The sequence below is a fragment of the Halictus rubicundus genome, chromosome 6, assembly GCF_050948215.1.
Source record: "Halictus rubicundus isolate RS-2024b chromosome 6, iyHalRubi1_principal, whole genome shotgun sequence".
Classification (NCBI taxonomy): domain Eukaryota; kingdom Metazoa; phylum Arthropoda; class Insecta; order Hymenoptera; family Halictidae; genus Halictus; species Halictus rubicundus.
Genome location: NC_135154.1, coordinates 11,561,391 through 11,574,345, shown reverse-complemented (window position 1 = coordinate 11,574,345; position 12,955 = coordinate 11,561,391). Strand labels below are relative to the sequence as shown.

General features: G+C 47.7%; 1 protein-coding gene across 4 annotated transcripts in view; it reads right to left on the bottom strand.

Moving 5' to 3' along the window:
- The window catches only part of Ten-m (teneurin transmembrane protein Ten-m), a 52,194-nt gene that overhangs the window by 15,673 nt on the left and 23,566 nt on the right, over nt 1–12,955 (bottom strand). For 2 of the 4 annotated variants that reach the window (XM_076789856.1, XM_076789859.1), the window contains exons 4-11: nt 9,231–9,315; nt 7,449–7,612; nt 5,098–7,149; nt 3,744–4,021; nt 2,729–2,975; nt 1,772–2,146; nt 962–1,297; nt 58–265 (exon numbers count right to left, since the gene is read on the bottom strand). In XM_076789856.1, coding sequence (XP_076645971.1) covers nt 58–265; nt 962–1,297; nt 1,772–2,146; nt 2,729–2,975; nt 3,744–4,021; nt 5,098–7,149; nt 7,449–7,612; nt 9,231–9,315 — 3,745 coding nt within the window. Of the gene's footprint in view, nt 1–57; nt 266–961; nt 1,298–1,771; nt 2,147–2,728; nt 2,976–3,731; nt 4,022–5,097; nt 7,150–7,448; nt 7,613–9,230; nt 9,316–12,955 lie in introns of all 4 variants that reach the window. The other 2 variants (XM_076789857.1, XM_076789860.1) reach the window with 2 other exon arrangements.

The following is a 12,955-nucleotide window of genomic DNA, read 5'->3' as shown; positions in this document are numbered from 1 at the left end:
TATTGTCGTCCGGTCAGGTGAGTAGCACGTGGACCAGGCCGTCGACGATTAACTCACCTCTCGTTGAAGGTCTCCTGGCGGGCGTAGTTCTGCAGGCTGCCCTCGTCGATCAGGAACTTCATCCTCTCGAAGAAAGAGGCGGTGATGGCCGGCGGCTGTTTTCGCAGAAGTATATCGATCGGCTTCGGGGCCGACACGCAAAGCTGGCTGCTACGACACGTGGGATGCGAGCAACATTCCGGGTCCGCGCAATCTACGAGACCGTCTGCAAATAACGTTATCAAACGGTCAGACAACATGCCGCAACTGGGCTCCTTAAAGTAGATTCGTCGGCACGCTGCGAAACTTTAGGGATTCGTCAGGTACTCAAATATTGCGAACCCTGGGTTCTGGTAGACTCTAGAGCCCTGGGATGACGTTGGAAACCCTTCGCTATCCTATTCCTTCATTTCAGTTCATCGTTACACTGTGAAGCTTTAGTTTAATTCCTTAATACAGATTCATCAGCACGCTACGACACTTTAGGGGCTTATAAGACACGGGCTCCTCAAATATTGCAAACGCTACGTTTTGAGAACTATGGAATGCTAGGATGACCTTGGGAACCCTTCTGTATTCCTTAATTTGGGTTCATTGTTACGCTATGAAACGTTAGGGATTTATAAGACACTGGCTCCTCAAATATTGCAAACGCTAGAACCCTAGGATGACTTTAGGAGCCCTTCTATGTCATATTCCTCAATTTAGGTTCATTGTGACACTGCAAAATTTTAGGGATTCATAAGACACAGGCACCTCAAATATTGCAACCGCTAGGTTTTGGAAAGTCTAAAACCCTAGGGTGGCGTTGGGAACCCTTCTCTGTCCGATTCCCGAATTTGGGTTCATTGTTAGAACGTGAAGCTTCAGGGATTCGTAAGATCCACGATCTCCGGAAGCCGGGCGTTTCCGTGCGTTATACCTTTGTCATTGTCTCTGCCGTCGTTGCAGTTCTGTTCAAGAAGTACATTGCAATCCTTTCCATCCCATCCCTCGTAGCATCGGCACTCCCATTGGCCATCGGTGCCGACTCTGCACGAGCCGTGCCCGGAACAGGAATTCGGGCAACCCTCCATGGTGCAGTGCTTGCCATTCCAGCCGGTCACGCACAAGCAAGTTCCGTTCTTGCATTGGCCGTGCTCGTTGCACCGTGGATCGCACTGTTTCAAATTGCACAAATCGCCGGACCATCCTGGCAGACAGTCGCACGCGTTGTCCACGCAGTGACCGTGAGGGCCGCAGTCCAAATCGCACAGCTCTAAAAACACAAGAGAGAAAAAAAAAAACAATTATCAATCACCATCCCACAACGGTACGAAAGTTAGTCGCTGCAAGCAACACGGGCAAATCAAAAGCAGACTCTCGACGAGTTACAACAAAGTTAACGAGAGGGGACTGCTTTAACAGGCGTTAATTGGGATCGCGTGGAGGGGAAGAGTCCGAAAGAGAATACCTAGAAAGAAAAGCACAATCAACTACAACCGTGACATCTCTTCTTTATGCTTTTAATTGTCAAAAAGTGGACAGCCAGATTTATTTTCACGCGACGACTAGGTTGTGCAGAAAATTGTGACGATTTAAAAGAATCTTCCTGAAGTTTTCTAATTCAAAAAACTAGACTGCCAAGTATATTTTCATATTTTCGCATTAATAATTCAAGGGAATAATTTGATGGGATAAAATTGTCCGTTGCAATTCGATAATTAATCTCATGGGGTTTCGAGTGGTTTACCTTTGGAGCAGTCATCACCAGACCACATCGCCTCGCACAGACATGTCTGTGTTTCAAGATCGAAGTTCCCGTGTCCGCTGCAGTCCGGCAGGCACTGCAGTGCCTCCTTGTCCATTTGACTGCAATCGGCTCCCTTCCAGCCCTTTTTACAGATGCACGTGCCCTCCGCGCAGAAACCGTGGCCGGAACAGGTGGGATGGGGACAGTCGACCTCCTCGCAATACTTTCCTTTGTAGCCGCGCACGCAATTGCATTTCCCATTAGTGCAATGACCATGCCCGTTGCAATCGGGCACTTCGCATTCGTCATGTCTCAACGAGCATTCCTTCCCTTTCCAGCCGGGATTGCATTGGCACTCTCCGTTTATGTATTCCCCTACGGTTCGGACAGACCAATTAGCTCAAGCATGCGACGGCGAAAAATTAGAAATAATTATGACTGCACGGCTTGCTGGACAGCTCGCGTCCAGTTATATCCCGTTTCATGCAACGGAACGAAATAAATCATTCATTCTGCTTTCATGTTCGATATTTTCTGTTGCGTATCGATCTCCGGAAATTTTTCGAAAATTCTACTACTACACAGCTACGGTTCACACTTTCAAATAAATGCGCGAAACGTTACAAATGATTCGGCTTCTCTGCAGAGATTTTATAATATGTTTCAGAAATTAGTCACATTAATTAGCTCTTCTTAATGTAACGCAACGTTGCGTCGGAAATGATCATATGTGATAATATGTTAATGTTAAATATGCAAATTGTGGCCGTGTTTTGCAGTCTACTGGTTCCGCGGCACGTTGCAGCAATACCATCATTCGGGAACGATTGATATTTCGTTGGTCGAACGTCTTGCCAACGGCGCAATCAAACAGTTTGCGCGGCCGCGTGTTTTATTTGGATAGGCGAGCGAATGAGACGCGAAATCCTCTATTATTTGAAATTGATTCGAACTCACCACGCTGACTGCACAGGACCGGGCAAACGCTCTCGCTGCAGTCCTCACCCCCGAACCCAGGAATGCACTGGCAGTGGCCCAGAAGACATTCCCCTTTACCGCTACAGCCGTTCGGACAATTGTGCGTCATATCTTCCGCGATTACAGCTATGAACGACACTTCCTGAGGATCGCCGTCATCATTGTACAACGAGAGGAACCAGTGACCGGGTTCCATGTAATTGATCACCTCTTTCTTGATCGAAGGCTGCGAGCAAGAGGATCGACACATTTTTTAAACACCAGATCAACCACCCTCGATCGTTATTTTACCGTCACTTCTTCGAGGGAAAAAATTTAAAAAAAAAATACATCTGCAATCCTGTCCACGTGTCCGTTGCTCCATTTATGCAGAAAAAAAGACGACATAAATTTGAGAACGTTCGGCAACTCGATTACGCGAATCGATGACACGATTTTCTGCCCGGTCGTTTCATTAGTTTTCCCTCGCCGGTTTTTTTTTCCTGAACGATCTGGATTTTTATTACTTGCGAAATATTCGTCTGTAGTTACTTGTTATAAACGGTTACTTCGAGGATCGATGGGTTTGCTGAAGCACAGTGTTTCGATCTTTTGAGATTCTATGTTATCCTGATGAAATTCTAGTTGACCTCTCCTTATAAAAATGAGAAGCAAAAGAATTTACTGAAAAACTCCCCAGGAATTCTACACTCTCAATAATCATAAATTGAACAGTGTAGAAGTATTGAAGAACCGTGTCACCCATGGTATAAAAATGATTCCACGGGCGAAGTATAGAGGGATCATCCTCCCTCCGGGAATTTTTCGGACAATCTTCGAGAAAATTTGCCTGTCTACCGTAACTCAGCGTCGAAGTAAAGAACGTTTTGCGGGAAATTGGAAAAGATCGTGGCGCAGGGAGGCTCGGAAAAATTGATGAGACGACGGGCGCGCCTACTACGAGCTAGAGAAAGAAAAAATAAAATGGGGCAGTGGCACATACAATAACACTAACATGGGACGCCCTAGTGGTCCTGGCTTTGAAACCGCTCAACACCTCCAGGAGATCGTACTGCGTGTGCGTGGGAAGAGCGTTCCTCCGGGCGTAGACACCGATACTGGCTCCCCGTGGGATATTGTAGTCGAACCTCACATACGCGGCCTCCGACTGGTAGAATTGCATGTTCCAGTAGCTGTACGGCGGAATTTCCTTGCTAAGCTTCTGTCCCAAGGCGACTTGGGCGAAGGTCGTTCCGTCAGGTGGGAAAGACCTGGCGGGAAAAGTTCTCGCACCTGGATAATTGGGAAAAAACTTTTTAGTACCACCTTTTTCTTCGCACGCACCGGAGAGTCAGTTTTTCTACGGAGAGACGTTCAGAACTCGCTCTTCATCAGAATCGTTTTAATACGTCTCAAAGTGCGAATCAATTTTCACTCGCACAATTATTACTCCGTGGGCCTTTGTCCCACAGCTTCGATAATTCGAATTATCTAAACACCACGGGAAATTTAAATTTATTGTGCGGTCCCCGTACGAAAACTGTACGTTCCTCTCCGATCGTGACCCGGAATAAATATTAAAAAACTGCGAGGCTTTTCATGTACTTGGCTAGGCTTTGCGGGTCAGCGAATTTTATCACATTTTTTACGACTAATCGCGTCAACTGCTACGTCAACACTTCTCGTACGGTTCTAATTTCGACTAAATTACGTGCCTTCTGTCTCCATGTTCATCTATCATCTTTTTCTTTCGTCTCGGTAACACAGTATGAACGAGCGAAATGGTTCTTAAATCTCTAAACTACAGCTAGACTTATCAGATAGTTCCGTCACCATTCTATTAGAGATGAGTATACCTTGATCACACGCGTACCACGATGCACCGCTAACATACTACGGTTAGACTAACTAATTAGGTAGTACGAGCAACGGAGAACAAACTCACGTGGTGGTGAATGAAAATCTTTTAGACGCTTCTCTTCAATCTCTAGGTTCGCTAGTCGCAAGGTAGACAGCAACTTCTCGACTACAGTTCCAATTCTTGTTTTAACACTTACCTACCGGTCAAGTCTGTTAACTTCTTAAGTACGGCGCGCTCGTCCGCGATGGCACGAAAGCCACTGTAGTGGTACTTAAGAGGTTAATAAGACTTTCAATAATTGTTCAGACTTAACCCAGACCTAACCTGGGACAGCGAAACAAGCTTTCTTCGACCACCACGTTTCTAACGGCACTAAACATCGATTCAAGCATAGAGGAAGCGAGCACAGCGATCGAAAGGGGGTTAGCGGAAACCGGAAGACACCGTGTTAGGAAGACAGTGTACAGAGCAAGATTAGACGAAAGATTCTTCGAAAACGGGGCCTCACCTTCCAAGATCAGTATAGTGGGTTCGGGGGGTAACGGGGTAGATGAGGAGCACTCTGCAACGGTGCTCTCTGTCTCGTAGCTAGTGGTAATCGACTCGGTGGAATCTGTGGTATTGTCCTCGTCGGTAGCTATGGAATCATTCTCGGTGGTGGTCCTTACCGACAGCTCGGTCGAATCTTCCTTTTCCTGGACTTCCGAGCCCGGCTCCAGGGCCCTTGTCCCGAGAAGCTCTTCGTCGGCCGATCGACTGGCGTTATGGTTGTCGGGGTACAAGTTCATGTTCTCGTCGACGGCTGAAAAGTTGTCCCACTCGTCAGAGGATGAGCCCATGCAGGGACAAGAGCATTCGCATTCCCCACCTGCCCAGATAGGCGGCGGTGGGGAAGATGGCGGCTGCGGGGGCGGAGGCAGTCGGTTGTCGTTCTCCAGCGATGCTGAGCTTCCAGCAGCCTTCATGCTAGCGTCTTTAGGCTCTTTGGGTTCTTCCCGAAGCTCGGCTTGCTGCACATTCACGCCGGAGGAGCCGGTGGGCACCGAGACGGACAGCACGTAAAGCGGTTTCGAGACTGCGGGGTCCCCGGAAGCGATCGTTATGTTCACAAGCACCCGGGATGAAGACGAAGAAGATGATGACGACGGGGATTCGGGAGATTTCTGGACGGGGACCTCGACGATCTCCACACGCTGCACCACGGGCTTCGTTTCAGGCTCCTCTTCATTCGGCTCAGCCTTCGGCGCTTCCTTCTCAGCCTCGTTACTCTGCTCCCTGAACTTCTTCTCGAACTCCCGAAGGAAGTCCTCGTCCTCTCTGGTGACCACCTGCAGGTCGCTAGCTTTGTGGGCCACGCGATGAACATTGAAGTCCTGTTGCTGCTTCGTGTCCGAGCTTTTCGGATTCAATTTCACGATCTCCACCTCCTCGTGACCGTAATTGTAGATCGGCAGAGGGTAGTCCCGCTGAGGCTCCTCGGATCTCTCGCTGCTCGCGTGACTGGGTGCCTCCGACTCCGAGGAAGAGTCTTCCCTGGAGAGCTCTCGGATCTCTTTCACCACGCCCGAGGAGCTAGCGTGATTTTGGGACGCTTCGTTCTCGGCGCTGTCGTCCTCCAAGCTGGGTGGTGGAGGCTGCTCGTTCTTCGCCTCTTCCGAGGAGTCGGGACTGGTAGATAGTTTCTCAGCAGTGCTCGAGGACTCGGTGGAACCGTAGTCGATCTGACCGAACTCGCTCGTTGAAGTTTCCCGCGGATCGGTGGTATCTTCCGGGTCTTCGGGGGACTGCGAGCTACTAGCATGGTCCCCGGGGACGTCCGAACTCCCATTACCGGTCGAATCAGGGGCTGGCTCGGTTGTAGAGGGTTCGGGATTGTCGGTGGTAACTGGATCAGTGGTGACAGCGAAGGAAGAACCGTCTTCGCTGCTTTCGGTCCCCGATGGCTGGTTCGCTGGTTCGTTAAGTGAATCGGGGCTGAAGGGCGACAGGGAGGACGAAAAAGCTGAGGAAAGGTCAGACAGAGGAACCGGGTCCGCGGAGACGGTGGTGCTAGTCGGGTCGTGCGAGTGTTTAGCGATCGAAGAGTCGGAGACGCTCGGAATTGTCGATCCTGATCGCTCGATCGGGTTCTTCCCCGCGTCGTCGACGATTATCTCCTTCACCCCGGGATCGTCAGCGACCTCGGTCTCATGCACAACAACCTTACCGGAACGATCCTCGTCCAATGAGGTCGTTCGCTGCGTGGAGGTCTCGACCTCCGGAGAAAACGAGTCCTCGAGGTATTTAGGGGATGCGACAGTTTGGTGCAACGCATGCTGGTTATAGGTGTCCCTACGATTACGGGTGTACACGTGCTCTAACATGCTAGCCGACGGGTTAATACTACCTCCTGAGGACGTTTGCTGTCTTGCCCGGCTGCTCGACTGCGACGACGACGTCGCCACCGCTGTCGAGGACGTCTTGTTCGCCTCGGACGTTAGCGTTTTCGAGTCCGCGTTCTCGCCGACCGTCACCGTGCACGCTTTCGTGCTCTGGTACGACGGGGTCACTATGCTCGACACTGCAACACGAGAATCGATCGTCACCACAATTATTCGATGGGAATTGCAAGCTTAACCCTTCGCACTTCTTGCGTTCACGAAACTCCGGAGCGCAAAGGTTTAATCGTTCGAGGAGGGGAATTTTTCAAAATATTTGGTTAGTTACATCCTGTATCGAAGTTCTGGGAAGAAAATAAATGTTAAAAATGTTCTGTGTTACGAGAATAAGTAAATTGTCTGTTCGCAACTTGAAACTGAAGAATTGAAAAGGAAACTTTTGTGCTCAACAGATACGAACATAAATTGCAGGAGGACTTACCAACGACGTAGGCCAGCACCGACGTAATGCACACTGAGATTATGAGCAAAATCATGGCAATCAACTTCCAAGTGCACCAATCGACCCCTTTGACGAAATGGCACCGGATGCTTGGTCTTCTCATTGGGATCATCGAGGGCGCGTGGCCGTGCGGCAAAGGTACACTGCAAGCGTACAATCATTTCTCGTTTAACGTTCTATTAAAATGATCTCGAAAAATAATACTCCAAAGTAGGACTTTGAAAAATAAAGCTACGTCTAGACTGAAGCAACATGAACTTTTTGTCGCGTCTTGTAGCCTTCTCATACTTTTGTTCGGTTAAATGTTGCTTCAGTGGAAACGTGGCTTTAGATTAGGACGTGTTGCTGACCGGAACGAAGAATTCGCGTGCAGTTTTCCTGGATCGGGAACGAGCCGTTTTTTTGGGGGGGGACAAATGTGTTATTAATGGTTCAACCGACGGAGCATGATTTTCTTCCAGGAGCGTTTGCGAACTGGTGCGAGGGTAATGCCGATTTGAAAGCGAGCGGAGGCAGCGCGCGTTACAGGGCGTTTGATACAGGAGAAAATATATTTGTGCACGGTCGTGTGCTTCCACGCGAGCGCACAGACCCCGGAGTATGTTTATACTGAACGTCGGTCGCTTCCAAGTAACTCAGAAATGTCTAACAAAAATATTTAAACGGGATGGCCGGTTCCCGAGTGCGGGGCCGCCTGTTTGCTTTCGTTGCATGACGCGATAATGGAAAACGAAAGCCAGACCGTCTTCGCGGAGGTCTTTCTCCACTTTCCTATTCCGTCCTCCCGAAAAATCACACGAAATCCTCTCCGGGGCCGCGGCTGATCCCCTTCGGCAATCCCACAGCTCCCTGATCAACGAATTAATAACAACCGGGACCGCCCATCTTTATGCGAAACTGCAATTGTCTACCTCGATTGCAAGAACAATGGTAGTCCACAAATTCAAAACAAATCATCGTCCAAGACCGTAAAAATTATTATTCCACCTCAGATCTTTTACCATGGAATTCGCGGATTTGTAAAAGACGTTAGAAGAAATTTAATAGAATTGTTACTTAATTCTTTGGTGGAATAGTTTCAGCAAACTTTGCACTCTATAACTTTCTAAAATAATTTCCAAGAATGGGAATTCGCAGACCAGTTTACCATGAATGAGAACGTACACTGTAGAGGCGACGCGTTCAACAGAAGTCACTGAATCGAGCGCGCCTGTAGTAACATTTTGACCCCGCCATTGTCGAGACGCCGTTTACACGGAGTTTCATGGACTGCGGTGACAATGTTCCGGTGACCTTGACAATTCCGAAATGCAGGAAGCCAGTCACGGTCGAGCGCATAAGGCAGAGAATGATGGTCCTCGAGAGGAATCCCCGCGGCGACGAAGCTCAGAATCGTTTAGCAAATTTTCGAGTGCGCACTCGAGAGAGATCCCGTGAATGGGAGGGACGCGATTTTCCACGGTGTCTCGTGGACAAAAAAGCGCGTTTCTCAATCGATGACATACCGCCTTCAAACATTTACTCATTGTGCGCCACTGAATAGATGATTCACCGGACACCGAGTGCGCGCACCCTCTTCAAGAAGAGAACGAAGAGCCAACGTGTTCTGTCACGGCCCGTTCGTTTCACCACGTGACTTCTCCGAAAAATTTCTTACCGGATTTTCCTCGCGCTACATTCTTCCGTTTTTCTTTTTTTTTTTTTCCCCCCGGACAATGATTTTTCAAGAGCCAATAGGGTTATTGCGTGAAATAGGCTTACCTGTCCATGTTGTTCGGCAGCGCGACCTTTATTGGACTATTCCCCGTGGACTGATTCTTGTTGTAGTACTGATTCGCCACTGTATCTGAAAAAAGAGAGAAAGAACGGAACGATACAGAGGGAATTTGTTGCGTTAGCGGATCGACGAAATTTCTCGTGGGAAACCCGCCGCCCTATTTCCCTCCCTTGACTTGTATCCAAGCCCTACCACACGTGTAATATCTTCGCCCTTCTCTCCGGGACCCACGAAATAATTCATTCGCGTGTCTACATCTTCGCAATTCCCGACGAGAGTACAACAGGATGGATCGAGTTCGTCCTCGAATCGCAAATATTTTCGCCCGTTAATGACGCAACGTTTCAAACACAATGCACTCGAAACTAGTGCTACAATTTGGAGCTGCAATCGTTCCTGTGTGCGTCTAAGACGAGGCTGCGTTGTCCGCCATCTTGGAACACTCTCCAATGCAATCTTACTCGCAAACTTGTTCCAATCTTGACACAATTTTGTTTTAATATTCACGCCACGATATTTGCCTGGAGCAACAAAAGTTGGAAATTTGAGTTCACCTAGCAAAAAGGGGAAAAAGTGTATGCCTATATTTTCTCGTCTAAATATCGATAACAGAAAAACAGATTTATATTCTATACGGCTTAAATAAAATTGATAACACACTATAAGGCAATAGGTCAACCACCAGGGAAGTGTTTTACACTCTCCAATTAAACGCACAGCATCATCTCGAAGCGTGCCAAGGAAATAATTGAAGAACGATTGACCCACAAACGAATAGATAATCGGTCTGGAAGAGTAATTCGCGTCACTAAGCAACGAAATAACGGGGCAGCTTAATAACGGGAGGCACTTAATTGCACCTCGACTTTCGACGTATTTGTTGGTTGGATTCGGAATTGGCTGGGTACACATAATTAGAGACTGCGGGAACAGCGTCGGCGTGGGCGGGGGCTCCACGGGGAAAATAAATTAAGCAACACAGTCGAGCTTTTTCTGATCACCATTCCGCGTTTTGCGATTCCAGACGCGACGCCTTTTCTTTTGAGCATAGTCCCCGGTACACGCGAACGACAACGACGACGACGACGACGACGACGAGGGAAAAGAGGAAGAAGAGAGACGGGCGAACGAGGCCCGTGTTGAATCGATAAGTACATGATTCATCGTGGTTTCGGTTTGAATTTCAAGCGACCGAACCGCAAGGTGCATGATGAAAACTGAACACCTTAAGGAAACACCGTAAGATCCCCGGGCCAGCACGCTTCTTCGCACCCACGTCGTGAAATCGATGGCGGTTTTTCTGCAGCGTCGGTAATCGATCCCAAGTTCCCTTTTTTTTTTCTGGAGATTCCCCGCTCGATTCAATTTTCTTCTTGCCTCGGACTGAAATGAGACGCGTGGCTGTTGATTCATAATTAATTTGTAATCAGGAGTGCGCCGGGCGCCTCTCGCTCGCGTGTCGTCTCCACGGAGGCATTCGTGTGTCAATTATAATAAATTACTTTGAAGGATGAGTTTCACTTCGCGCTTTGCGGTTTTTCGCAGAATTTGAAACCTCGTAGCTCGATTGTATTTCAAGTCCGAACAAAAGATCCTTCGACGACTAGACGGTGTGCTGTTATTTATGAACCACGTGTCGTCTCCAAAGAATATTCATGAGTCAATTATATCGCGGTTTGAACCTAGCCGAGTCAATCGTAATTTATTGTTACCTGCGGACAAAAGATTAGGGAACGGGCATCACGTTTTGAACGATCCAACCACCTACGTGTCGACTGTGCTTTAGCCTCAAACGAAACGCGCATGAAAATGCATAATTTTCTTTACAGAGGGGAACAGCGAAGCACTAAATTGTGGCGAAAGAATGAAATAGGGTTTGGAAAATACAGATATTGCATTTGCTTAAAGTATTCAGAGCTTCACAAGGTAGACCGATGAATAATCCATCGAAAAATCCTCGGTTTTTATCGCACATGATAAAATTGAAGCCCACTCTCTGCACTCGTGTCCTTTGAGCGAACATCAAGAGATTACCGTCTATTATGGTACTTACAAGCTCCACAAATTTTCCCTTTATCAAATCCATGCGAACTTAACATTAGATTTACGGACTCAAAATGACGAATTCGAAGTTGTTTGATTTACGATTGTTATTGAGAGTGCAGAGATTGTCCTCGATAGATTTATTTCTATGAGCAGATATTTCTTGTTGTTTTCATAAAGCAATGTAAAATAGTCGCTTTTAGCGCTTCGCGAACCTACAGTTAACGCTTTGACTGCCAAACTAGAAACGTCAAAAATTCCATAAAATCAAAGTAAGTTATTTAATGAAATAAAAGTTCAAAAAAATTAAATGTATGATATTCAGTAGTCCTCCAACTTTCTTGCGTTTTGCAGTTCCCAATCAAATTTGGTACAACGAATATGTTAACCTAAATGTTCATTTTAAAACCTGGACAAGTAATCCCGTCACCCACGTATGGGTGACATGGCAGTCAACGTGTTGAACAGAGTAATTGTTTCAATACGTGAGAGTCAAGAGTAAAATCATTTTGTTCTCTCTCGAAAAATAAGAATGACAGTATTTATTGAATATTTAGCGATCAGCATCGGCATCAGCGACGCAGGTTCTTTTCTTTTAGACGGCATCGTGCGCAACTCCATATAATATCGGATCGAAGGGTGTATGAGCGTGTGTGTGTAGGCGAGCAGAACGGTGTCCAACGTTCGCCGAGAAATTCCGTCAAAGAACGCGGCCACAAAGGAATATCCTGAACTTTCATCTTTCACGGATCATCGAAAGAACATCGGCGGAGAGAGCTGGCCGCACGAAAATCGTTCCGTCCGCCACCCCCGCGTCGATTTTGATAGGAGGAACAGGTAAAAGGATCTCGCACTCTCGACATCGCCCCTTTGTCTTCCCATTGAACAGAATCCGCTGGTTCACCCTTCGCCCGTGTTCACCCGCGTTCACCCGCGTTCACCCGCGTTCACCGGTTACATGTGCAACCGTGGGGTCCGTGGTATGAAACCGGAGCGTGGGAAGAGCCCCGTGGACCCGTGAAAGCGGACCCCGTGCCGCTAATTGCAGGTGTTGCCTGGGTCGTTTCGCCTCCAAAATCCGATGATTATGGCGTTTAGGCAGATATCCGTGATTACGGCGATCCCCGGCTCGCCGACGCGCGTTTTGCTTCTTCTTTTGCGGAATGATGGCTCGCACGAGACGACTAATGCGCCCGGTCTCGAATCACCGTGGGGATTATGTCTATGGTTAGCGTGTCGGAATTGGTTTTAATGACCGACTCGCACGATGATTTACTGCTTTCACGGTTCCACGAGCCTGAGAAGCGAGCCTCGCCCTTACGCAGTCTACGGGGGAGTTAGACGATCCCCTTCGACGAATTTCCGCGAAACGCTTGCCAAGAGTTTTATTCTCGCTAACGGTGTTAGTGTTTCAACAAGTGTGCACTGCACGGGACGACTATTTTGAAAACCGTGAATTGTAGTTGATCTATACCAACGATATAGGAAAACTTAGGATCTTTTAAACCGGATCATTGCAGCAATAATAGTGAAATAAAAATGCAGCGTGTAGGGTTGAATATTTTTAAAAGTTATCGTCACTTTAAAGAGTGTCTGAATATTAGTACCAGTGAGTGTATTTTAAAAATCCTTTCAGGTCTAACGTCGAAGGAGCAGGAAAAACGCA